Source organism: Panthera leo, chromosome A3 (genome assembly GCF_018350215.1).
Source record: "Panthera leo isolate Ple1 chromosome A3, P.leo_Ple1_pat1.1, whole genome shotgun sequence".
In the NCBI taxonomy this organism is placed as follows: Eukaryota; Metazoa; Chordata; class Mammalia; order Carnivora; family Felidae; genus Panthera; species Panthera leo.
Genome location: NC_056681.1, coordinates 39,755,614 through 39,783,103, shown reverse-complemented (window position 1 = coordinate 39,783,103; position 27,490 = coordinate 39,755,614). Strand labels below are relative to the sequence as shown.

The 27,490-nt window shown below is 35.8% G+C and overlaps 1 protein-coding gene across 1 annotated transcript in view; it reads right to left on the bottom strand.

The window, feature by feature from the left end:
- Positions 1–27,490, bottom strand: part of MACROD2 (mono-ADP ribosylhydrolase 2) — a 2,023,701-nt gene that overhangs the window by 1,497,076 nt on the left and 499,135 nt on the right. Inside the window, exon 4 of the mRNA XM_042931649.1 lies at positions 2,421–2,450. Coding sequence (XP_042787583.1) covers positions 2,421–2,450 — 30 coding nt within the window. The remainder of the gene's footprint in view (positions 1–2,420; positions 2,451–27,490) is intronic.

Here is a 27,490-nt window from a genome sequence, read left to right as displayed (position 1 = left end):
AACAAAACAAAATAGAAAACGACTCACAGATACAGAAAACAAACTGATGGTTGCCAGAGGGCAGGAGGGTAAGGAGATAGATGAAATAGGTAAAAGGACTTAAGAAGTACAATTTCCAATTACAACATAAATAACACACAGGGATGTAATGTATAGCATAGGAAATATAGTCAATAATATTGTAACTACTTTGTATGGTGACAAATGATAACTAGATTTATTATGGTTACCACTTCGTAATGTATGTAAATATTGAATCATGTTTACACCTGAAACTAATACAAAATTTTATGTCGATTGTTCTTCAATAAAAAAAAAAAGGAGGGAGGGAGGGAGAGAGGAAGGAGGGAAGGAAGGGAAGGAGGGAGGGAGTCACTCTCTGGTAGTGAGGTCAAAATAATCTGCAGAATCTTCTCCGGACCTGGCTCTTGCTTCTAACTAAAAGTTTCTCAAATATGTCACTTCACTTGTCAATCCTTCCTTTAACAGAGATGACCTAACACCCATCTGCTATATGCCAGAATTACCAAGTTCTTCCTCCTTCTCCCACATGTCCATTAGAGAAATGCTTTTTTTTTTTTTCCTTAAAATGCTGTTAGTGATTATCTAAGTTTGGTTGAAACAAAAGACATAAATTTGTCATGTGTCAACCTGTGTATGCAAGATCTTCCTCTACTGAACATATTATTGTTTTTATTCCCTTTGTAAACAGCTAAGATCATTGTATTTTAAATAGAAAGGTATCATGGATAAGAAATAAGTATTAGTTAAATATGACCTTACCAAAATAAAAAAAAAAAGAAAGAAAACAAAAGGAAATGCAACACTTTTTTTTTTTCATGAGTACATTGCTTCCTGGAATGAAATTGTATGTATCTATGAACGAACGTTTGGTATGTTCAAGGATAATGTGAGATTTCAGAGAAAGCTGCTTAAAGAAAACTGACTCATCTTTTAGGGGCCACTTCTTTAAAAAATTGTTGCCTTTCTTACTGCTCCTGACACATATTTACAATGGCTAGAGCTCCAATTACTACCATGGACTCTGAGTTCCATGCACTAGGAAGGAAGAGTAGAAAAGTAAGAGCTTGAGTGCTTGATGACAGGATGGAATTACTATATGACCAGTATAGTCTACATCTAGACTACCTGTGCATGAGACATATTTAGCCTATTTAACAGTATTCACCAAATTTGTTAAAATATTAATATGTTTTGTAAGAAAATCAGCACTATGGAGAATTTATTTTAATAATGTTTTCTTGACATAAGAGACCTGGAGATAACAATTTACTGGGAATCCAACTCCCAAGGAAGATTTTCCCTTCCAATTCCCCAAAAAGACCAAAAAAATGTATAATGAGAAATCCTGTCGACTGATATCTTCTAACGTAATTTAGGGAAGAAGACGAGAAATACTCTGCTGCAGAATGTGTGCATTGGCATGTGAAAATATGAAGAGCACTATCTAGATTAAACTGTTTTTCTATTATTTCTATTTCCAGGATTCTGTTTTTTAAAAATCTGTTGATTCCTATGTAGGAACAATGATTAAAATTTTAGTTTCCAAATAAAATTCACCCAGAAACTTCCTGTCGATGGCCAGGGAATTTTTGAAAGCCTAACGTTCTGCGCAATCCCATCTACTCCAACCATGTACATGAAAAGAGGGAACTAGTGGAAGAAGGAGAATGGAGAGACAAAACAAACCTATTTATGTCCAGCTGGGTCTTAAATGAAAAGGACCCTATTCTATTGCATACTTTTCCCCCCTACTATATTCTATATAGGAAGGCTAGGAAGCTTTCATCTTTCAACCTAGAAATAAAAATAATAAACATCTCCAAGATTTTAGTATAAAAAAAATTCCCAGTACAGGACTCTCTCTTCATCTCAATTTTATCTCATTCATTTTCCTCTAAGCAAGCTAAATGAAAAAGCAAAGTGCCAATACTAAAATCTTTTTTTATTTTTCAAGTAAATGGCTGATATGTTAATTTCTCAGGCTACAAAGTCATTGTTTTTTTAAGCCATTATGAGGAAGAAAAAATAAAAATGAAAAAACTAAAACCACAAGTCTCCCAATGAACTGTTTTAGGATTTACATTAAAAGTGATTCCACCATCTATTATATGTGTTCATCTTAATAGCTTAGAGCTGTTACGGCTTATGCCAAACGTAGAAATACAAAGTTTTATTGAGAATAAAAACAGTATTACACATACTCTGAAGTTTTTTTAAAATAAGAGTTAGACAAACCAATGTATGTATTTCTATTATGTTATTTTCTAGAAGATTATCATTTTGTGGTTAATAATTATAGCTTAATTAATTTTCTTTAAAATATCACAGAACTTACTTAACATCTTGTGGCAGGTGTAATAAAAAATATTTTAAATTAAGTGATGTTCAGGACTTACCACCTCCTCCTCCAAGAAGACTGGCATTTGCTGTTTAAAACAAAACAAACAGAAAACATTAAGTAATATATAAAAACTATAATACGCCAGATAGGTTAAGTAAAAGCTGCTGGTGATCACGTCTCTTATAAATACACACATACACTCACACTATGTGCTTTCATATAAAGATAGCTTCTATTACTGTTTTATGATGGCATGAAAATTAAAATAACTTAATAACTCTATTTTCTCTTCAAAAGACTGTATTTATATGTACTCCCTTCTAATAAAATGAAGCACATGTTGTGATTCTTTTATTTTCTGTTCAATATCTAAAATAACCTTCTATGTTCTCTATTTTATCAAGTAGAGAGAGAGTATGTTATTTAGGCAATTCAGTGATTTCAAAGGACCATGTAACATAAAAGAATAATGATAATTTTAATAAACCATCATCAAATAAAGTATCTTAAGACACTGTGCAGTAAGAACTCTTAGTAACAGATTACTTTTAGCATTAACTATTTATTTGAGGAAACAAAATTTTAAGCATTGTTGCAAAACAATGTGTCATTTCTTACCCAGTTATCCATTATTCTAGCACACATATTTATAGAAGCCAAGTAATAAGCTAAGTATAAGATAATTCCATTTGAATTTCTTTTAAGAGGTCAAAATTTCATAAAGTCCCATTCTGGGTTTCTGCTGAAGTATTAAACAGCTTTATGCCTATGTTTATCTAGTCATTATAACAGCCTGAAAACAAAAGTCAATATACACTGCACTGAGCTTTACTCCATAGCGTTTCTTTGTATCATAGGTATTTTCATGCCATTATAAAAGAAGAAATCCTACAGCAGTATTAAAAAAAAAAAAAGTATGTGGTGTCCAAGGTCTCTTTGTATAGAAACTTGAGCTACCAAAAGATTAAACAAATCATTTAGGAAAGAGGAGTGGGAGTCTTTAACTTGAACTTTAGTGTGCTGTCCACACCACGCATTGTCATAATTAAGAGAAGCAAATATCCAAGTGTTACTGATTCCATCAATAGGTAATGGATCATTTCATGAACAAATGCCTATATTCATAGTTCCATGAGGTTAAATATGTGATGGCTTGCTAATTTTTACAACACTAAAGAGAATATCATGAAAATCCAATAAGACCACATGCCTTTGAAGTTCTTCTTAATATGTCAATATATTAGAGCATCAAATCTTATTCCATATGAACTTCCAAGGACAGAGCCATCTAACTGCTGCTCTTGCCTTCCTCTTGATACTTTTTTCACAATCATGAACTAAATAGCAATGTCATTAATCAACCGTGTTAAAAAACAAAACACTTTTGATGTCATAAAATCTGCCATTTTGTCAACTCAGGACCCCAAATCCATCTGACTTCACAGTGAGAGTGTAAAGTATGTATGTAGATGGTATTGAGGACTTAATGTCCAGCATCAAACTTTGTAGCTGTTGAAGGGGTAGCTTGCTGCAGGGGCATGAGGAAAGATGTGAATTCTATTTTGGTTCCCATACCCCTATCTAATGGCAGAATTTTCATGATCAACCCATATCTCTTACCTAATTCAAATATCTTCTAAAATCTTAGCTACACGCATTTATAAAACCACATGGCTGCTGATTGTTTATTTTTATATTTCATTGGGTACTACTTCCCTATCTATAGGTTTTTCAGTTCCCTGGAATTCTGTTTTTCTCCAACGTTCACATATTCATTCAGAAGGAAAAGGGTATTTTCAAGAACAAACAACAATAATGGACAGTAGCTTTTCATTCAAATTATCATGCCCAGGAGCGCAATAACACAACACAGTCTACTCTCACCCAATGCTTTGCTGAATAAAGGTAGAGGTTGCGTGTTTTGAGAACATAGACCAAGGTCCATCTATTTAAGTAGGCACTTATCCAATAGACATGGGTGGATGAGTAGCATAGGTGTAAGAACTGGAATCCCAGTCCCAAGAGAACCATCAAGTCAATTTATGTCAGATGTGTGTTCATGTCTAGATAAGCATATCTGGTCATATTTTAATATCAACATAGAACTAATTTGCAAAACTATGGCATTCTATATAGTGTCCCATCACTTTTAAGATAATTTCATGTGCATTACCCTTCATGTAATAGAATCTTAATCTAGGATTCTAAAACATATTCACAAACATATATATATATATATATATATATATATATATATATATATATATATATATACACACACACATATATATTCAAAACAATATATTTGTAATTTCTAATAATTTCTAATTTCCAATAACTATAATTATGGTAATGATTTTTCTAGAGAATTCATGAAATTTAAGCCTATTTAATCATTTCTATTCTTAATTTTTTAATAAAATGTACCTTAGCAAAAATATCAAGGCAATTTTCTTCAGTAAATGTGGCATAAATGAAGGCAAATAAAAGTAAACCTTTATCATCATTTCAAACGTTACTTTACCTTCACAAAACACCTTATATATAACTGATGCTCAACGTTTATTGGCCAGGTAGATTAATATTTCTTCCATTTTACAAAAGTAAAAATGACTTTTGTGTGTCTAAAATTAATAGTCATTTAATTTCTACTTATTAATAAATTGAGGTACATCCCAATTACATATGAAACCCTTAAAGACAAGGTCTGAGTTTAATAGTTTGGCCTGCATCTAAGAAGCACTCAATACATGTTTTCTAAAAATAAGATAATTGGCAAGTTCAGTACAATTTCTTTTTGATATAAGTGGTATTTATTTATTGAAGTGTGTGGAAAGAGCAAACTTTGGTCCTTTTTCTTCCGGTAAAATCAAAGACCATTAACGAATCTCTTCAAATTTCTTTGGAAATATTTAATGACTAAGCATGTAAAAAACATGTTTCTATATTTCTGTCTCTATCAAGTCCTTTGCTAGAGGGAATTCTGGACATGCCTCTTGTTATTCCCAAAGTTTCAGAGAGAAGGAAAAGCAGAAAAGAAACAAAGAAAACTTCAAGTTTATGAGCATACCACTGCTTCTAAAATAAGATTTTAAAATATCTTCTCTGAGTATGCTTACTAATCAACACTATTTTTATTCACATTTTCCTAAATAAAATACCCTTTCTATTACCAGAAAGGTAGAGGAAAAAATCAAGCTCCAGTAATTGCCTCAAAAATCGATTGAATGAGAAACTAAAATGAGCCATTACATGTTAATGAATCTCTGTATTGCACTTCTTCACACCCCCAAAATAACAACTCAATGAGGTGAACAGTTTCACTGTTTATAAAGTGAAAAACAACAACAACAACAACAACAACAACAACAACGCTGAACATAAAATGGGATAAAGGGTTACATAAATCTAATTTCAAGGTGGCAAGTATGGAGAATTTATTTATAATATCCTAACCAAATGATTAATTTTTTAGAATTTTTGAGAAATTATTTTCTTCTATTTGAACTCAATTTTTTGGTGAAAAACTTTAATGAAAAATTTTAATAAAAACTATACATTTCTATAAGTATATTCATTTTTAAATTATCAAAACCAAAGGAAAAAAAGAAGACAATGTAGGAATCCTTTTCTTGGGATAATTAGCCTAAATGAAAAATGGTCATAGCTCTTACCAACAGTATCCTCATTTCATGTGTTGCTCAGAACATAAATGGAATATTATACTGCTTTCTTTCTAAAAAAAAATGATCTTGAAAGACCCTCTGTGTACATATATGTCTATATATGCATGCATTTGTGTCTTTTCACAAATATAATGATAATTAAATTGTGGATCAAAACATGAAAAATAAAATTACTATATAAGTAATCTTCTATTACCTGAAGCTCCTAAATGGAATGTGTGCCATAACATTATTAGAAATGTAAGAAAAGCTATAATGTATCAAACATCCTAACTGACTTTTTCTCCTAATATCTCAAAAACCTTCTTTACTCTTTATAGTATTAAAGAAAGAATACTGAACTGAGATCCGGGTAACCTGTTTTAATTTGCCACAATTTCTAAATATATCAGTGGTTTGGGTGTCATAGTCAACTACCTTATTTATCTTCTTCCATCAGGAAATTTAGAATCAATCAGAGATGGCAAACAAATGTCAAACAATTCTAATTCCCTAATTAAAAAAGACTGTCTGTACCTCTTGATTTGAGAAAGATTTTAAGGTTATATCTAAGCTCAGTGGGAAAGAGAACTATGATTGTTTAATAATATTTGTGACAGAGTAGGATAGGGAGAATCGAAATGTCAGAGGACATGCCATATATTGGGGATCTCTGCATCAGACAACTTCTCTTAGTTTTGATAGTTCTCTTAGATTTGAAAGTTTCAGATGTAATAAAATGTTATTCAGTAACATTTAAAAAAAAAACAACTGCTAACCTAACATGTGCTAGCCTTGTACTTTAGCATACTTAACAGCTCCTGCAGTTTGTGAGTCTGAAATGCAGTAGCTACTGTTTATCCACAGGGGACACCGTCCAAGACTTCCAGGGGATGCCTAAAATCACAAATAGTACTGAAACCTGTGTATACTATATTTTTTTTCCTTTTCCAACGTGCATCTATCATAAAGTTTAATTTATAAATTGGACACAGTAAGAGATTAAGAATAACTAATAATAAAACAATTATAATAATGTACTATAATAAATGTTAAGTGAATGTGGTCTCTTTGACTCTCTAGTGCTGTACTTGCCCTATTTCTTTTTGTGATGACGTGAGATGATAAAATGCTTACATGATGAGATGAAGTGAAGTGAATGCTGCAGGCATCGTGGCATAATTTTAAGATACTATAGACCCTCTGATGATAGATCAGAAGGAGGATTATCTGCTTCCAGATGGTGGGTGAACATGGGTAACTGAAACCACAGAAAGTGAAACACAGATGAGAAGGGACTACTGTAATCCAGTCTGTGAAATAATCCAGAGAGTAATTTACGTTGACTGTGAACCAAACTGGCCTGGTAAGTGTTTGGAACAAGTTTTTATTCTACTTTCCAAGTAATTTCCTATTATCTCTACAGTAATTATTTGTTTTCCACTCCATTTCTACCCCCCACCCAAGACTATCTGTCAAACAAGCAACAGCTTGGGAGATTAGTCTTGAAACACTGATTAAAACTATTTGTGCAGGGTTTCTATTTTCTTTTCATCATTATAAAGGATATTATAATAGCTTTCATTCTAACAGAATCCTGACCACCTAGTGTATTTATTCTGCTTTCTTATTACAATAGGGCACATGGGATGTCAAAAATTATTGTTGGCAAAAACTTCCCAGGAACTCTACCTAAAACACTATTTCATTCACAACATGTTATCCTAAAGATACAAAAGCCAAAATATCACCCTGTAGAATGGCACATGTTATATTCCCTACACTTGAAACTCAAAGTAGGAAGTGCTTAAAAATCTAAGATTAAAATCCCAAGCATTTGCATGACTCTTGAACTGCTTTATACAGGGAACAACCATCCCAACTGACAGCTGTGGAAATACAATCTACACAGACAAATTCAGCCATCAATTTGGCAACAGCTCTCTACTCATGCTTTACTAGATTTATACCTTCTAAACAAAATCAACGGAATGCCAGAGGTTGGGGCAATGGTATAATTTCCTGCTTTGAAGCTGACAAAGAGAGAAAATTAAGCATAGGCTTAACTACTTCGCATGTAGAAACCAGGCATAAACACATGATTAATACTTTACATTTCATACTTAACTGCAGAATTTAAAGGAACAATTGATTATTTCAGGGTCTGTGTGTTTTGTATAAGCTGCAATCCACTATGAAGCCAAAAACAGAATAAAAATTAGAAAGTTTACTTGGGAGTATTAACAAATAAAACAAAACAGAATTATCCTCATTCAAGTAGGAGGGAGGAGAAAGAGCTGCCTCTCTTTAGCCAATGTGGCTTTATCAGCTCTACAGCTTTATCAGTTACAGTGCACCCAGTAACTTCAAGAAATACTGCAACATGGAAGGAAAACCATTTATTTTGTCCAATTCCTTCATTTCACAAAAGTGGAAAGTTAAAGAGGATCAAAGATGTGAGATAACTTATCTAGGATCAGACCTAGGTAAAGAACCTACCATACAATACTGCGAATTTCAAACTGGAAAAAAAATGCACACACACGCACACACACACACACACCACAAACACACACAAACATACACTGAGGTTTCCTCCACTATCTGAAAAATTAGCATTCCTATGAAGCTTTTGGGTACAAAGCAAAGAAACAATTATCATTAATTTATACAGAAATTTGTTTTTAGCATTCCCAGGCCCAAAATTAACTTCTTTTAGACTTTTCTGATACCTTAGAACACATCTTGCTCATGGATACACAAAATAAACTGAGATAAAGCACAGATGCTCACAGGGTTCAAAGCTATTGTAAGCTTAATGCTGAGATGCTGAGTCTAGTTCTCAGGGAAGGAGCTTGGTGGTACCACTCTCACTGCTCAGAGTGCACAATGCCTCTCTAATGGCTCGCTGCAGAAAAGTGCTGAATGCTATTTTCACTTTTTTGATAAAAGCAAAAATCCTCTTCAGATTTCTTTCACTTAGAGGAAATAGGCACCAACATAGATATTTTGATTAAGTTGTGTGGTGTAATATGAACTTTTTAAAAGCAGGAGATACTTGTGTGTGTGTGTGTGTGTGTGTGTGTTTATACACACACATAAATATATGCATATATATATATACACATATATTTATATACATGTACATTTTTTCTCCTCAAAAATTGCATCCAAAGATAGTAACAAAACATAATATGCATGCAGTCTACTGAATGTGATCCTACTGAAGATCACTGAATTTGATTATTAAAGGGTGAACTAAAGCATTGCCAGTTCCTACAGCTGCATAATGAAATGTAACTAGTGCAAAATGATAGGAATCAGCACATGTTTTTACATACGAGTCATCCTTCTTGACACTGTATTACGAATCAGTTGTAATTTTGATGATGATAACATTGGCTCAGTTACAAAAATAGGATTACTTAAGTAACCCAATCTGGGGCTTTCCAAAGAGTGAACAAGGGTGTCTAAATAGGGAAAAAATGAGTTCAAATGTGTATTAGTTTTGTGGTTATAATGATACAAGACACTTGAACAGCAGTTTTGTCTTTGACAAGAAAGGTTTTGAATACAAACCAATTCTCAGTTTGAAAAATGGAAGATGTGCTTATCTAAGGGAATGGGATACACTTTTAGCCTGATTAAAACATAGGCCTTTGGAGAGGTTCCGGAAGATGGCGGCGTAGGAGGACGCGGGGCTCACAGCGCGTCCTGCCGATCACTTAGATTCCACCTACACCTGCCTAAAGAACCCAGAAAACCGCCAGAGGATTAGCAGAAGGGAGTCTCCGGAGTCAAGCGCAGACTAGAGGCCCACGGAAGAGGGTAGGAAGGGCGGCGAGGCGGTGCGCGCTCCACGGACTGGCGGGAGGGAGCCGGGGCGGAGGGGCGGCTCGCCGGCCAAGCAGAGCCCCCGAGTCTGGCTGGCAAAAGCGGAGGGGCCGGACAGACTGTGTTCCGACAGCAAGCGAGACTTAGCGTCTGGGAGGTCATAAGTTAACAGCTCTGCTCGGAAAGCGGGAAGGCTGGAGGACAAAGGGAGGGAGAGCTGCTGAGCCCCCGGACGGCAGAGCTCCGCTTGGCGGGGAACAAAGGCGCCAGCGCCATCTCCCCCGCCCATCCCCCAGCCAAAATCCCAAAGGGAACCAGTTCCTGCCAGAGAACTTGCTCGCTCCGCGCAAACACCCAACTCTGTGCTTCTGCGGAGCCAAACCTCCGGCAGCGGATCTGACTCCCTCCCGCTGCCACAGGGCTCCTCCTGAAGTGGATCACCTAAGGAGAAGCGAGCTAAGCCTGCCCCTCCAGCCCCCGTGCACCTTGCCTACCCACCCCAGCTAATACGCCAGATCCCCAGCACCACAAGCCTGGCAGTGTGCAAGTAGCCCAGACGGGACACGCCACCCCACAGTGAATCCCGCCCCTAGGAGAGGGGAAGAGAAGGCACACACCAGTCTGACTGTGGCCCCAGCAGTGGGCTGGGGGCAGACATCGGGTCGGACTGCGGCCCCGCCCACTAACTCCAGTTATACACCACAGCACAGGGGAAGTGCACTGCAGGTCCTCACCACGCCAGGGACTCTCCAAAATGACCAAACGGAAGAATTCCCCTCAGAAGAATCTCCAGGAAATAACAACAGCTAATGAACTGATCAAAAAGGATTTAAATAATATAACAGAAAGTGAATTTAGAATAATAGTCATAAAATTAATCGCTGGGCTTGAAAACAGTATACAGGACAGCAGAGAATCTCTTGCCACAAAGATCGAGGGACTAAGGAACAGTCACGAGGAGTTGAAAAACGCTTTAAACGAATTGCAAAACAAAATGGAATCCGCGATGGCTCGGCTTGAAGAGGCAGAGGAGAGAATAGGTGAACTAGAAGATAAAGTTATGGAGAAAGAGGAAGCTGAAAGAAAGAGAGATAAAAAAATCCAGGAGTATGAGGGGAAAATTAGAGAACTAAGTGATACACTAAAAAAAAATAATATACGCATAATTGGTATCCCAGAGGAGGAAGAGAGAGGGAAGGGTGCTGAAGGGGTACTTGAACAAATTATAGCTGAGAACTTCCCTGAACTGGGGAAGGAAAAAGGCATTGAAATCCAAGAGGCACAGAGAACTCCCTTCAGACGTAACTTGAATCGATCTTCTGCACGACATATAATAGTGAAACTGGCAAAATACAAGGATAAAGAGAAAATTCTGAAAGCAGCAAGGGATAAACGTGCCCTCACATATAAAGGGAGACCTATAAGACTCGTGACTGATCTCTCCTTTGAAACTTGGCAGGCCAGAAAGGCTTGGCACGATATCTACAGTGTGCTAAACAGAAAAAATATGCAGCCGAGAATCCTTTATCCAGCAAGTCTGTCATTTAGAATAGAAGGAGAGATAAAGGTCTTCCCAAACAAACAAAAACTGAAGGAATTTGTCACCACGAAACCAGCCCTACAAGAGATCCTAAGGGGGATCCTGTGAGACAAAGTACCAGAGACATCACTACAAGCATAAAACATACAGACATCACAATGACTCTAAACCCATATCTTTCTATAATAACACTGAATGTAAATGGATTAAATGCGCCAACTAAAAGACATAGGGTATCAGAATGGATAAAAAAACAAGACCCATCTATTTGCTGTCTACAAGAGACTCATTTTAGATCTGAGGACACCTTTAGATTGAGAGTGAGGGGATGGAGAACTATTTATCATGCTCCTGGAAGCCAAAAGAAAGCTGGAGTAGCCATACTTATATCAGACAAACTAGACTTTAAATTAAAGGCTGTAACAAGAGATGAAGAAGGGCATTATATAATAATCACAGGGTCTATCCACCAGGAAGAGCTAACTATTATAAATGTCTATGCGCCAAATACCCGAGCCCCCAGATATATAAAACAATTACTCATAAACATAAGCAACCTTATTGATAAGAATGTGGTCATTGCAGGGGACTTTAACACCCCACTTACAGAAATGGATAGATCATCTAGACACACAGTCAATAAAGAAACAAGGGCCCTGAATGATACATTGGATCAGATGGACTTGACAGATATATTTAGAACTCTGCATCCCAAAGCAACAGAATATACTTTCTTCTCGAGTGCACATGGAACATTCTCCAAGATAGATCATATACTGGGTCACAAAACAGCCCTTCATAAGTTTACAAGAATTGAAATTATACCATGCATACTTTCAGACCACAATGCTATGAAGCTTGAAATCAACCACAGGAAAAAGTCTGGAAAACCTCCAAAAGCATGGAGGTTAAAGAACACCCTACTAACGAATGAGTGGGTCAACCAGGCAATTAGAGAAGAAATTAAAACATATATGGAAACAAACGAAAATGAAAATACAACAATCCAAACGCTTTGGGACGCAGCGAAGGCAGTCCTGAGAGGAAAATACATTGCAATCCAGGCCTATCTCAAGAAACAAGAAAAATCCCAAATACAAAATCTAACAGCACACCTAAAGGAAATAGAAGCAGAACAGCAAAGGCAGCCTAAACCCAGCAGAAGAAGAGAAATCATAAAGATCAGAGCAGAAATAAACAATATAGAATCTAAAAAAACTGTAGAGCAGATCAACGAAACCAAGAGTTGGTTTTTTGAAAAAATAAACAAAATTGACAAACCTCTAGCCAGGCTTCTCAAAAAGAAAAGGGAGATGACCCAAATAGATAAAATCATGAATGAAAATGGAATGATTACAACCAATCCCTCAGAGATACAAACAATTATCAGGGAATACTATGAAAAATTATATGCCAGCAAATTGGACAACCTGGAAGAAATGGACAAATTTCTAAACACCCACACTCTTCCAAAACTCAATCAGGAGGAAATAGAAAGCTTGAACAGACCCATAACCAGCGAAGAAATTGAATCGGTTATCAAAAATCTCCCAACAAATAAGAGTCCAGGACCAGATGGCTTCCCAGGGGAGTTCTACCAGACATTTAAAGCAGAGATAATACCTATCCTTCTCAAGCTATTCCAAGAAATAGAAAGGGAAGGAAAACTTCCAGACTCATTCTATGAAGCCAGTATTACTTTGATTCCTAAACCAGACAGAGACCCAGTAAAAAAAGAGAACTACAGGCCAATATCCCTGATGAATATGGATGCAAAAATTCTTAATAAGATACTAGCAAATCGAATTCAACAGCATATAAAAAGAATTATTCACCATGATCAAGTGGGATTCATTCCTGGGATGCAGGGCTGGTTCAACATTCGCAAATCGATCAACGTGATACATCACATTAACAAAAAAAAAGAGAAGAACCATATGATCCTGTCAATCGATGCAGAAAAGGCCTTTGACAAAATCCAGCACCCTTTCTTAATAAAAACCCTTGAGAAAGTCGGGATAGAAGGAACATACTTAAAGATCATAAAGGCCATTTATGAAAAGCCCACAGCTAACATCATCCTCAACGGGGAAAAACTGAGAGCTTTTTCCCTGAGATCAGGAACACGACAGGGATGCCCACTGTCACCGCTGCTGTTCAATATAGTGCTGGAAGTTCTAGCATCAGCAATCAGACAACAAAAGGAAATCAAAGGCATCAAAATTGGCAAAGATGAAGTCAAGCTTTCGCTTTTTGCAGATGACATGATATTATACATGGAAAATCCGATAGATTCCACCAAAAGTCTGCTAGAACTGATACATGAATTCAGCAAAGTTGCAGGATACAAAATCAATGTGCAGAAATCAGTTGCATTCTTATACACTAACAATGAAGCAACAGAAAGACAAATGAAGAAACTGATCCCATTCACAATTGCACCAAGAAGCATAAAATACCTAGGAATAAATCTAACCAAAGATGTAAAAGATCTGTATGCTGAAAACTATAGAAAGCTTATGCAGGTAATTGAAGAAGATATAAAGAAATGGAAAGACATTCCCTGCTCATGGATTGGAAGAATAAATATTGTCAAAATGTCAATACTACCCAAAGCTATCTACACATTCAATGCAATCCCAATCAAAATTGCACCAGCATTCTTCTCGAAACTAGAACAAGCAATCCTAAAATTCATATGGAACCACAAAAGGCCCCGAATAGCCAAAGTAATTTTGAAGAAGAAGACCAAAGCAGGAGGCATCACAATCCCAGACTTTAGCCTCTACTACAAAGCTGTCATCATCAAGACAGCATGGTATTGGCATAAAAACAGACACATAGACCAATGGAATAGAATAGAAACCCCAGAACTAGACCCACAAACGTATGGCCAACTCATCTTTGACAAAGCAGGAAAGAACATCCAATGGAAAAAAGACAGTCTCTTTAACAAATGGTGCTGGGAGAACTGGACAGCAACATGCAGAAGGTTGAAACTAGACCACTTTCTCACACCATTCACAAAAATAAACTCAAAATGGATAAAGGACCTGAATGTGAGACAGGAAACCATCAAAACCTTAGAGGAGAAAGCAGGAAAAGACCTCTCTGACCTCAGCCGTAGCAATCTCTTACTCGGCACATCCCCAAAGGCAAGGGAATTAAAAGCAAAAGTGAATTACTGGGACCTTATGAAGATAAAAAGCTTCTGCACAGCAAAGGAAACAACCAACAAAACTAAAAGGCAACCAACGGAATGGGAAAAGATATTTGCAAATGACACATCGGACAAAGGGCTAGTATCCAAAATCTATAAAGAGCTCATCAAACTCCACACCCGAAAAACAAATAACCCAGTGAAGAAATGGGCAGAAAACATGAATAGACACTTCTCTAAAGAAGACATCCGGATGGCCAACAGGCACATGAAAAGATGTTCAACGTCGCTCCTTATCAGGGAAATACAAATCAAAACCACACTCAGATACCACCTCACGCCAGTCAGAGTGGCCAAAATGAAGAAATCAGGAGACTATAGATGCTGGAGAGGATGTGGAGAAACAGGAACCCTCTTGCACTGTTGGTGGGAATGCAAATTGGTGCAGCCGCTCTGGAAAGCAGTGTGGAGGTTCCTCAGAAAATTAAAAATAGACCTACCCTATGACCCAGCAATAGCACTGCTAGGAATTTATCCAAGGGATACAGGAGTACTGATGCATAGGGGCACCTGTACCCCAATGTTTATAGCGGCACTCTCAACAATAGCCAAATTATGGAAAGAGCCTAAATGTCCATCAACTGATGAATGGATAAAGAAATTGTGGTTTATATACACAATGGAATACTACGTGGCAATGAGAAAAAATGAAATATGGCCTTTTGTAGCAACATGGATGGAACTGGAGAGTGTGATGCTAAGTGAAATAAGCCATACAGAGAAAGACAGATACCATATGGCTTCACTCTTATGTGGATCCTGAGAAACATAACAGAAACCCATGGGGGAGGGGAAGGAAAAAAAAAAAAAAAAAGAGGTTAGAGTGGGAGAGAGCCAAAGCATTAGAGACTGTTAAAAACTGAGAACAAACTGAGGGTTGATGGGGGGTGGGAGGGAGGGCAGGGTGGGTGATGGGTATTGAGGAGGGCACCTTTTGGGATGAGCACTGGGTGTTGTATGGAAACCAATTTGACAGTAAATTTCATATATTAAAAAATAAAAAAAATAAAAAAATAAAAAATAAAACATAGGCCTTTACTTGCACCCTCATTTACATGCTTCTTGGGAAGATGAATTTGTTTCAATAAAACCTGTTTCTTTTAAGAAAACTGTTTTAAATAGTTTCCTTATTTCATATTTCTTTTAATATTATGGAATATTTATTTCTCTCCAATAATGAAATAGTATCGAGTCTTTTATTTTTTTTATTTTTTTTTAACGTTTATTTATTTTTGGGACAGAGAGAGACAGAGCATGAACAGGGGAGGGGCAGAGAGAGGGAGACACAGAATTGGAAGCAGGCTCCAGGCTCTGAGCCATCAGCCCAGAGCCCGACGCGGGGCTCGAACCCACGGACCGCGAGATCGTGACCTGAGCTGAAGTCGGACGCTTAACCGACTGAGCCACCCAGGCGCCCCAGTATCGAGTCTTTTAAAAAAAGGTTTATTTTTAATTACACTTTAAATAAGACAAAAGAATAATTCTCATAGTCAATAATGGGAAGATTGAGACAAAGAAACTCAAAGGTAAAGGATTTGGGATTAAGGAAAATGCATAGGATTGCTACCCTGAGAATACTCCTTAGAGGAGTATTTGCTGGTATCAACAGCACTCTGCACAATTCTTGGCACAGAGTAGGTACTCAATAAATACTTGTTAAATATATAATTAAGAAAATTACTGGAATACAGAAGAATGAGAGAGGAGAAAGGAAAAGTCTTATTTGTGGGACAGGTGAGAGAGCTACAATAATAGGTAATGACTCCTCGCAATTTTACAGCCAAGTGAGGCTGTGCCAGGGGAAAGCCAACAGATCAAGGTCCAATTCCAGACTCTATCATCATCTTTGAGAAAGTTCTTGAAACTCCAGCTAATTATCTAACCCCTTTTAGAGTCTTTTTCTTAAGCAGTAATTTGGGAAAACAACAGTCATGGTACAGGTTTGCTGAGCAGAGTGAGGGTGATAACTAGGTGAACCACTGCATGGCACCTGTCACTTACTGCAGCTCAGTAAACGTCAGCTCCTGCTACCTCTGGCACTCATGCTAGAAGTTAATAATTATTGAAAAAAACCCTCACTATTTAAAAGCATTCAGACAAATCTATACCTTGGGGGGCCAGAATCATGTTCATCTTAGAAAACTCCAGGCATCTGCCCTCACTCTGAGATGTCTTGTGCTGTATGTACCCTCATCAGAATTTGGGAAAGAAACTAGGATTAGGCATGGAGGAGAATGAGGAACAATGCCATCTTCAAATTCTTTTTTTTTTAATTCTTTCTTTGGGCTTAGGCCAATTAAAGAATAACTCTTTGAGCCCTCAAAGAAAATGGATGTCAATACTTTGCATATTATAACAGATTTCTCCCTTCTGGGTTATTTTAATTATTTGGTTCAAAAATAATGTTGGATATTTATACCAGATAGCTTCTGTTTACTCCTTAAGACCCATTCTCTCTTTTTTTTTTTTAGATATAAAATTGCTTTTTATTTTATTTTTTTATTTTTAATATGAAATTTATTGTCAATTGGTTTCCATACAACACCCAGTGCTCATCCCAACAGGTGCCCTCCTCAATGTCCATCACCCACCCCCCCATCAACTCTCAGTTTATTCTCAATTTTAAGAGTCTCTTATGGTTTGACTCCCTCCCTAACTTTTTTTTCCTTCCTCTCCCCGATGGACTTCTGTTAAGTTTCTCAGGATCCACATATGAGTGAAAACATATGGTATCTGTCTTTCTCTGTATGGCTTATTTCACTTAACACTCTGCAGTTCCATCCACATTGCTACAAAGGGCCATATTTCATTCTTTCTCATTGCCACGTAGTATTCCATTGTGTATATAAACCACAATTTCTTTATCCATTCATCAGTTGATGGAATTTAGGCTCTTTCCATAATTTGGCTATTGTTGCGAGTGCTGCTATAAACATTGAGGTACAAGTGCCTCTATGCATCAGCACTCCTGTATCCCTTGGGTAAATTCCTAGCAGTGCTATTGCTGAGTTAAGACCCATTCTCTATTCTACACCCTGTCCTCTGCCCAAAGTGATCTATATATAGAACATCAATGGGTCCTCTCTTACCCTCTGGCTCTGGTTGGGTTCAGTCAATGGGGAGCCCTGGCAGGAGCTGGTGGAAGAAATAAAAATTCCATTCACAGGTAGCTGGGTGACTCAGTCAGTTGAACATTCCAACTCTTGATTTTGGCTCAGGTCATGATCTCATGGCTTTGTGGGTTCAAGCCCCACAATGGGCTCTGTGCTGGCAGCATGGAGCCTGCTTGGGATTCTCTCTCTCTCCCTCTCTCTGCCCTTCCCCCACTTGCTCAGTCTCTCTCAAAATAAATGTCTCAAAAATGTCTCTGTCTCTCTCAAAATAAATAAATGAACTTAAAAAAAATCCATTCCAAGTTTTTATTTCCCTGGTTCACTCCTATAAGCTTACCTTGAACTGACTATGTCCCTTGAATAAAGGTCACTGCTATAATGAACTTCATTTAGTTTGTAACATGACTTTCTCTCCTTTTGCGTTCTGATATGTCTCCTTCTACTCATCTCTTTGAGCTTAACATGGTTAACAGCTGTGCTGTTGGTAACCATGGTTGCTGAACAATCCCTTGAGTTTCTTCTACATCATTCCTGGCTCTAACCCTTGTACATATTCCCTTTATAAATAAGCTGTCCCCAAAATATCTTAAGTGATTGTGCCAAGGTTCCTGTAGGGACCTTGATTGAATAGATATGATTTACACAAACTCGTCACAATTGGTGGCTCACCTAAATCTCACATTCCTTCCCAAACTATCTTACCCTAACTCTTATGAGGGTAGCACCTATTCTTATGTTTCTATTTGTGGAATAATAAATACAGTAGACTAATGTTTTCCTTATTAATTAAAAATATAAAAATGTAAATATATAAAAAATATGAACATAAACATATAAAATAACATGTATTCATTTGAACATATGAATCAAGAATTTTATTAAACTCAAGTAGTCTTAACTACTATTCCTTTTCATATTCAAATCCATGTTGATATAAGTATATATATACACATAAATGAGTCTTCCTGAGATTGTTGTTTAAAATACAATGGATCCTACTATAAAAAAATAGCATGCAACATAATTTTCTCATTTACCAATACATCAAAGGTCTAACTAAAAAAATAATAAATGTACTATAATTTTCTAAAATTTGAGTGAAACAATTCCTATTACCTATGGGCACTTAGGTTGCTTCCAGTTTCCCAGTACAGACAATGATCTAATAAACATCCTTGTGTGTGTATAACTGTGTGGGTTTGTGTATTCCTACATACTGGTATTTGTCCTATAGAATAAATCTTCCAAAGTATTTACATATAAAAGAGCATATGCTTTTTCAGATTTAAGAGTTTAACAAAATTATTAAAATTTGTATATTAAAATAATTCAAAATTAGCAAAAATTTAACATTCATAAGCATACCCTGGGAAGCACATTTGATGTCTGCCAATAATAAGCAGATCAAAATGTTTTGACAAGTACATGAAGTTCACTGAACTGCTTCTGATTTAAATGTAAAATACATCAGTGAAAAGTTCTCACTTATACCTGAAAGGATATTCAGTCTGAGTTTCTGACTGATTTCAAATATATAAATTTTAAAATGATATGTTTTTAATGTAAAAATAATAAAGCCATCTCAACTGATGGTGAGTCTCTTTAACCATTTTCTTTTCATGTTTACTAGATACAAACCATGACAGGTCTTGAACTTCAAAGCAAACTAAAATTTTGGCTAGAAAAGATTAGAGAGAGAAAGTTTCCACTACTTTCTAATTAAATTTCTTGCAAATTTAAAGTACACTTCAAAAGTTTAAAGACACAGGAGTTCAGAAGATAGTAACTTATTAGAAAGATATGGAAGGGAAAGTTATCAAAACAAGAGATGTAAGAATGCTTCAGCTCAATATGGATTTCAAGGCTAAGTAAAACTATTTCTTTTCTTTTTCAAACTACTGTAGCATACACTTTCTAGAGAAAGTGTAGAATTGACAGTGCCAATTCTACTTATGTTAAATTAAAGATCAATAGAACATGTTTCAATTTTTTTTCTTTTTCCAATCTAAACACATCATTTTAAAGCAACATTCTTCTTTCAGTTCATTAAAGTTTTTTTGTTTGTTTGTTTGTTTTTTATACAACTAAAGTGTGCTGTCTCACAGAGCTGACCTGGCTCTCCATCCTAACACAATACTTGGATCATCAAGCAGTTCTGATTTAAGTATTTGTACCAAATTTGGCCTTGTGACATGGCCAACTTATGAAAATTTAAAACGAGCTCTTGTATGATTCATTTCTATCAGAAAGTCATGCTCTGAATCACCAAGCCAGTGGACAAGCTGACACATATTTTAGTAAGCTTATAAAGGTGAAAAATACACCCATTATCACAACCAAATAAAAGCATGTACAAATAAATAGTGATGACAATTTTCTGAGCATCTATTATTTATTAGGCAATGTCTAAGAGTTGATCTGTACGGTATCTGTCATACTTCAACTAATCTTTTACATCAAGTGGGAATTTTTACTTTTCTTATAACAAATGAGGAAACCTAGGCTAAAGTGACACTAAATTGCTTGTCTTGAGTCATCGACTGCTAAGTAAGTATTCAGCCCAAGGTTTGACCCCTAAACATCTAACCAATTATCCATACAGTATGGTAGACTAGCTCTTAAGGAATTATTTTATTTCTTCCAAATTATTTCAAAATAGATGTTTATCTAATGCCCATGAAAAACTATGTATTCTAATAACACTAATGGTAGTATTACTAGTTTTTAAATCTAGCTGGTGACCAGAATTGGATAGCATTTACATGCATCATACAACTTAAAATTATAAATATTTAAGAGTCTTTAGTTATACTTTCCTGTGTCATTTACTAACATTACTATAAAAATTAGCAATTTGGATCTCATAAAATCAGAAATTGTCTATAAAGGAAAACTCCTTTGAAACATTACACTTAATATTCTGATAACATTGATAATTGGCTTTTAAAAAGATGAAAACTGTCAGTATAATTTTAGGCAACATGAACAATTATGTATATACTGCTACCAATGAGGGTATATGGTTCTTAACATGGCTTTTGACTTGAACTAAGTTAAATTTATCAAAACAAGAATAGTACATTAAAGTTTGAATTTCACCAGGTAAATGTAAACTAGCTAATTTAAGATTTTATCTGCCTACAGTGAAAAATACAAAATGAAAATAAATATATGCTTTTATTTGTCCTAAACTTTCTATCATAAGCACTCCTCATCCTTGAATTTAGGATTACCAAATAAAGAATATTTTTGATAACTTGAAGTAGCAAGTAAAAACCATAATGGTTTTTCTCCTGCCTAAATTACCTAAGCTTAATAATTCTATTTCAAATTATGGTTGCCTTTTATTGATGTGCAATGAAATTTTAAATTGTTCAAGGATATAATAAACATATTATTATGTTTATATAAACTACAAGCATAAAAGTCATCTCTTCCAAAACATGGAAAAGTATAACTTTATCAATATTAAGTTTAATTGTTTATGAAAAAGCCTCACTTTTTTGTACACAGGAGACAAATTATAATTTGCATCCTGTGAATCAAAAAATACCAATTACTTTTGCTATTACAGTTCCATCAGGCCAGCTGTGGATTCTATAACAGAGATTAGTTTTATTCTGATACATTGAAAAGCACTGATACTAATCTCAGACAAAGGTATTACCGTTGGTGAGATGATGATTACTGATTACAGAGGCTTTTTAAAAATTATTATTATTTAATAAATCTCATAGTATAACTAAATAATACTTACTAAAAATAGTTGCTTTTCTAATGTCATTCTGAAATATCCAAATATCAGAAATAAAATAGAAGCTGCAACAGTTAATAAAAGAATTTGTAAACAGTATTCCAGATGAAATAAATTCATTGGCTACCCAAAACAATACTTAATATTAACCCTAATGTCACCGTAATTAGTCATATAATTTTTGGCAAGCCATCTAAACCTCTGTGCCTTGATTTATCATTTATAAAAATATAAATTACAATTTAATTATTTAAAAACCACTTGTTCAGACAATATAAAATAGACACATTAAATTAAATAGACACACTGAGTAAAATAGACACATTAAATTAAATAATCTACAAATTATAAATACTTTAATAATTACTTAATATTTTAATGTCTTTAATATCTAAACATTAGAATCATGATATTGAAGATCATTCAAGAAAAAATATTTCTTTACAAGTTGACAGTACTTTATGTTATTATATTTTCTAAAATTTTGCCCTCTCAGACTTCCAGTCCAAGCAAGATCACACAGACTTGCTTTTTCTTGTTAAAATTTTCCTCCCCACTCCCTCAGTAAGTACAACTAAAAATGGTGGAAATAATAACCAAAGGAGAACTCAGAAGGCTCAAGGAGGGGAGGGGAACCAACTGGAGATCCTAGGGCAGGAAGAAGGTAACCTAGGCCCACCATTTCTTGATATCCAACCTTAGCAACATAAGACTGTAGAGGTAGGCTGTTTCCTTCCCTGGATCAACCAGGATTACCACTAAAAATAAGCCTTCAGTTAAAAGTGCTCTCCTTCTACTCAGAATCGAAGACTCCTCTCCCACATGGAAAAACACAGGACAGCACCAGCAAGGGGGATCTTGCCAAAACAAGTACTCTGCTAGGAAAACCCATGGGGCCTGAATGAGACTGCCTGCTGATACCAAGAGACAGTGGGTGTTTGGAGGGGCAACAGGGAACACCAGCAAAAAGGATCCTACCACAAGCACCCAGGGCTGAAAGGGCTTTCCATTTGTGGGGGGGCTACCACAAGTTCTGGCTTAGGAAGTGCTTTTCTTCCCTGCCAGGCCTGAGAATCCTTCTCTTACCAAGAAATATCAAGGGGGAAAGGGCATGGAGTTGGCAAGGGGAAGGGTCCCAACCACAACAAGCAGCCAGGCTCAGAAGCACTCTTCACCCTGTCAGGCCAGAGACTTTCTCTTCCCCACTTAGAAGCACGAGGAAGTCCTGACTCCGAAAATTGATTCTGTCTCTCAGGCAGAACCAGTAGGGGCCACTGGGAGCCCCATGCACTCCAGTTACACCAAGCCAAAAAATAAAAATAAAATAACACCACAAAGCCCCTGCAAACTGCATTATCACTGGAACTAGATAATGGATAAGAGACCTAAATGTGAGGCAGGGAACCTTCAAAATGCTAGAGAAGACCATAGGCAGCAAACTCTTTGACATCAGTCATAGCAACTTCTTACTAGATATGTTTCCAGAGGCAAGGGGAACAAAAGCAAAAATGAACCACTGAGATTCCATCAAGATAAAAAGCTTCTGGGGCGCCTGGATGGCTCAGTTGGTTAAGCATCCCACTCTTGATTTCAGCTTAAGTCATGATCTCATGGTTCAAGGGTTCGAGCTCCGCATTGGGCTCTGTCCTGCTAGTGTGGAATATACTTTGTATTTTCTCTCTTTCTCTCTCTTTTCTCTCTGCCCTTCTCCTGTGATCTCTCTCTTTATCTCTCAAAAATAAATAAACAAACATTAAAGAAGAAAAGATAAAGAGCTTCTGCACAGCGAAGGAAACAATGACACTAAAAGGCAACCAATGGAATAGAAGATATTTGCAAATGACATATGAGACAAAGGGTTAGTATCCAAAAATCTATAAAGAACTTAACAAACCTAACACTTAAAAAACAAATAATCTAGTGAAGAAATGGGCAGAAGACATGAATAGACACTTTTCCAAAGAAGACATCCAGATGGCTAACAGACACATGAAAAGATGCTCAACATCACTCATAATCAGGGAAATACAAATCAAAACCATAATGAGATACCACCTCACACTTGTCAGAATGGCTAAAATTAACAACACAGGAAACAACAGATGTTGGCAAGGATGAGGAAAAAGGGGAACCCTCTTACACTGTTGGTGGGAATGAAAACTGGTGAAGTCACTCTGGAAAATAGTACTGAGATTCCTCAAAACATTAAAATAGAACTACCCTATGACCCAGCAATTGCACTACTAGGTATTTACCCAAAGAATACAAAAATACTGTTTAGAAGGGGCACATGAACTCTGATGTTTACAACAGCATTATCAATAATAGGCAAATTATGAAAAGAGCCCAGCTGTGCATCAACTGATGAATGGATAAAAAAGATGTGGTATACACAATGGAATATTACTCAGCCATCAAAAAGAATAAAATGTTACCATTTGCAATGACATAGATGAAGCTAGAGTATATTATGCTAAGCAAAATAAGTCAGTTAGAAAAAAGACAAATATTATATGATTTCACTCATATGTGGAATTTGAGAAACAAAACAGACGAACATAGGGGAAAGGGTAAAAAAAAAGAGAGGGAGGTGAACCATAAGAAACTCTTAACTATAGAGAACCAATGAGGGTTGGTGGAGGGGAGGTGGGTTCAGAATGGGCTAAAATGGGGTGATAGAGATTAAGGAGAGCACTTGTTGTGACAAGCATTGGGTGTTATATGTAAGTGATGAGTCACTAATTTCTACTCCTGAAGCCAATATGACACTGTATGTTAACTAACTAGAATTTAAATAAAAACTGGATAATTAATTAATTAACTAAAGGAACGAATCATTGACAACCAACTGTTGGAAACTCTCTTTAGAATGCAAAGCACCTGATGCCTTTTTGCCCTTAGCTTTAGGTCTTAGTTTTCAATCCCAGACCAACAAGAAAACTCCCTATATTTTATTACGTTGGTCTAGATTTTTTTAAAAATATTTATTCATTTGTTTGTTTGTTTATTTAGAGCATGCATGAGAAGGGGGCAAGGGGCAGAGAGAGAGAGAAAAAGAAAGAGAATCCCAAGAGGACCCCATACTCAGTGTGTAGCGAAACATGGGGCTGGATCTCAAAACCATGAGATCATGATCTGAGCCGAAATCAATAGTTGGAAGCTTAACCGATTGAGCCACTCAAGTACTCCTATATTGGTCTGGTTTGACTCTTCAATAATAAATATTAAATGTTGCTTTAAATTAAAATCTTAATAATTAAAATTTTAAGTTATACATTAAACCTCCAACAAAGAAAATTTAAATAAATATATTTAGCATTAATGACAATGGTACCAGATTATGGTGTTAATGCTGGAGCAAAGGGAGAAACAGTGTAAAGCATTCTGTAAACTAATTTAAAAAAATACCCTGGAAAGAAGTAAACCTATGCAAATTTGTAAGAAAGAAGCAAAGAGTCAAATTCTTGGACACAGTTCTGAAAAATGAAAATATCAAGAGCCTAGCACTTTCTGTATAAATCCTTACATTTTAAGTTTAAAATTTCAAAATTTACTAACACTTTACTTTTACTCAATGAACAGTGTTGTGTTGGCTAAGAACCTGCCAATGTCATCTCACCAATCACTTATTTTTTACAGGATTCATTGCTCTCAGTGTACAAAGACATTGAAACCCACTTTTTAACTGACCCCAACTTTTTTATATCTTCAGTAAACTCCTTAGAATCTCAAGGTTTAATATTTGCTTCAATGCATGATAGCACCTTCTCCCCACTAAATCTGAATTCGGGGTCATTTAATTGATGCTACCTGTCACACCCTACCAGCAGCCAAACTCTCTCCTGCCCTAATAATCCCCTTCCATTTCTCAATTCCTTAGACATGCGGAGCCATTGCAGAAGGATTATTCTGACTTTAACTCTCACTGCTTACCAATCATCTCTCTTCCTCTGTGATACTCAAGAGACTTATGGCCTCAATAATGCATCAGTATGAGAAGACTAACTCAACCCACAATGATTCTGCCACTGACTCAATGCACAGACACAGCCAGTGACACCTGACTTAATTTGTTAATGAGGAACAAAAGTAGAGTGGATTAACTAAATAGAAAGGAACAATCTAATATTGGTCTCATCCTCTCATCCTTCTTACTAAGAAATGTTTCTTTGTATTAAAACACATATTCAGGGGCACCTGGGTGGCTCAGTCTGTTAAGTATCCAACTTCGACTCAGGTCATGATCTCATGGTTCATGTGAGTTCGAGCCCTGCATCAGGCTCTGTGCTGACCAAGCTAAGAGCCTGGAGACTGCTTCAGATTCTGTATCTCCCTCTTTCTCTGCCCCTCCCCCCGCTTGTGCTCTATCTCTCTCAAAAATAAATAAAAACATTAAAAAATTTTTTAAAAAATTCAACTTTCTGAGTTTTCATACATGACTCATTTTTGGCAGAATCACAGTAAGATCAAGAAAGAGCTGAAAAGAGGGATAGTTGTATGAGAAAAGGTAATGAATGAAGGTTGCTGTACAATCTACAAATTGATTAGTTGCTCAGGAATTAAAACTAGATAGCATGAGGTTGGTTAATATTAGGGAAACACCCATATTTAGTGTTAAAAGAACTTGAAATGGTAATATGTTTTCTTTCCATTTCTAGACTTTAATTATAATAAACATAGCCTCAATGATTGTTTTTATAAAGTAAAAGATATTTCTAATTGATAATTTTTAAAACTAGAATAAACTCCAAAAGGATTTATGATAGATACATTTAGCAGTTAGTTAAACTTAACCATTTTAAAGTTATTACTCTTAAACTTTCAAAACATTTTTAATATATTGGCTTATATGGTAATATGGCCCTGCTTTCATTCATATTGATCTTCCAATCAAACTTCACTGGAGGCTCTTTATCATAAGGCCCCAACCTACCTTTCCAGCCTCATCATACCACCCTCATAGCCCCTCAGGCCTTGCACATCTAGACCATCCCCCCCCCACACACACACACATCTGGATTGCTCACTCACACTCACACACAGGCATATATACACACAGACACCCAAAGTGTCCTGCCAGTTAACCCATCAGAACCACCGAGTAAATATTCCCTGAGCAAACTTATACTTAACATTGAAGACCCACTTCAAAAGTCTTTTCCTTTGTGACAACTTCTCTGACTATTGTGCACAAATAGATATATGTCTTCTGAAGGTTCATGGCAATGAAAACAAGCTTTTTTACAACATTTTCCCCCATAAAACTGTAATTAACTGTTTTTCTGAATCCTACTCCATTAGACTATGAACTTCCAAAGGGTAAGGATTATGATTTATTCATCTCTTTTCATCCAGTTCCCCATCAATAAAATAGGTTATCTCCCAGTATAGGATTGAGGATTATGAGGATTAAGAAATAAATTAACTAAAGCACTTAGCAGCACTATAAAAAGTACTCAACATATGTTAGAAATTGTTTTCTTCAGTGTTAAAAACAGTGCTTATTTTGTAGCATGCATTCTGTAAATGCTTAGGAAATGAATAAAATAGGAATGAACAAATGATTGTTTTTAAAATTAATTTCAAACAGAGCTAAATAAGAATCAAGCAAAAAATATGAATGTGATAATCCTTATCATTACATAATTAAATGCTTCTTAAAAGGATTGAACTGAATGCTTATTCCAAATAGCAATCAGTTACTAGATTATTATATACAGAGGAAAATGAAAATATTAAAATAAATGAGAATTATAAATAATTTTATTAAATAGAAACTTAAGATCTGTTGAAACTCTCCTTAATGTTAATTAAGATTTCCTGAGTCAGTACTTAAGGAAATGCTTTTAATAACTAAACATAGGCCAATAGTTGTCTGTCTTGCAAATTCTAAATCATTTAAATAATGCCAAATATCATAGCAAAAAAATATAATAATACTGATTTTATTTATTTTATTTTCTGAATTTTTCCTGAGAAAAAAATAGTTGATTATTTTG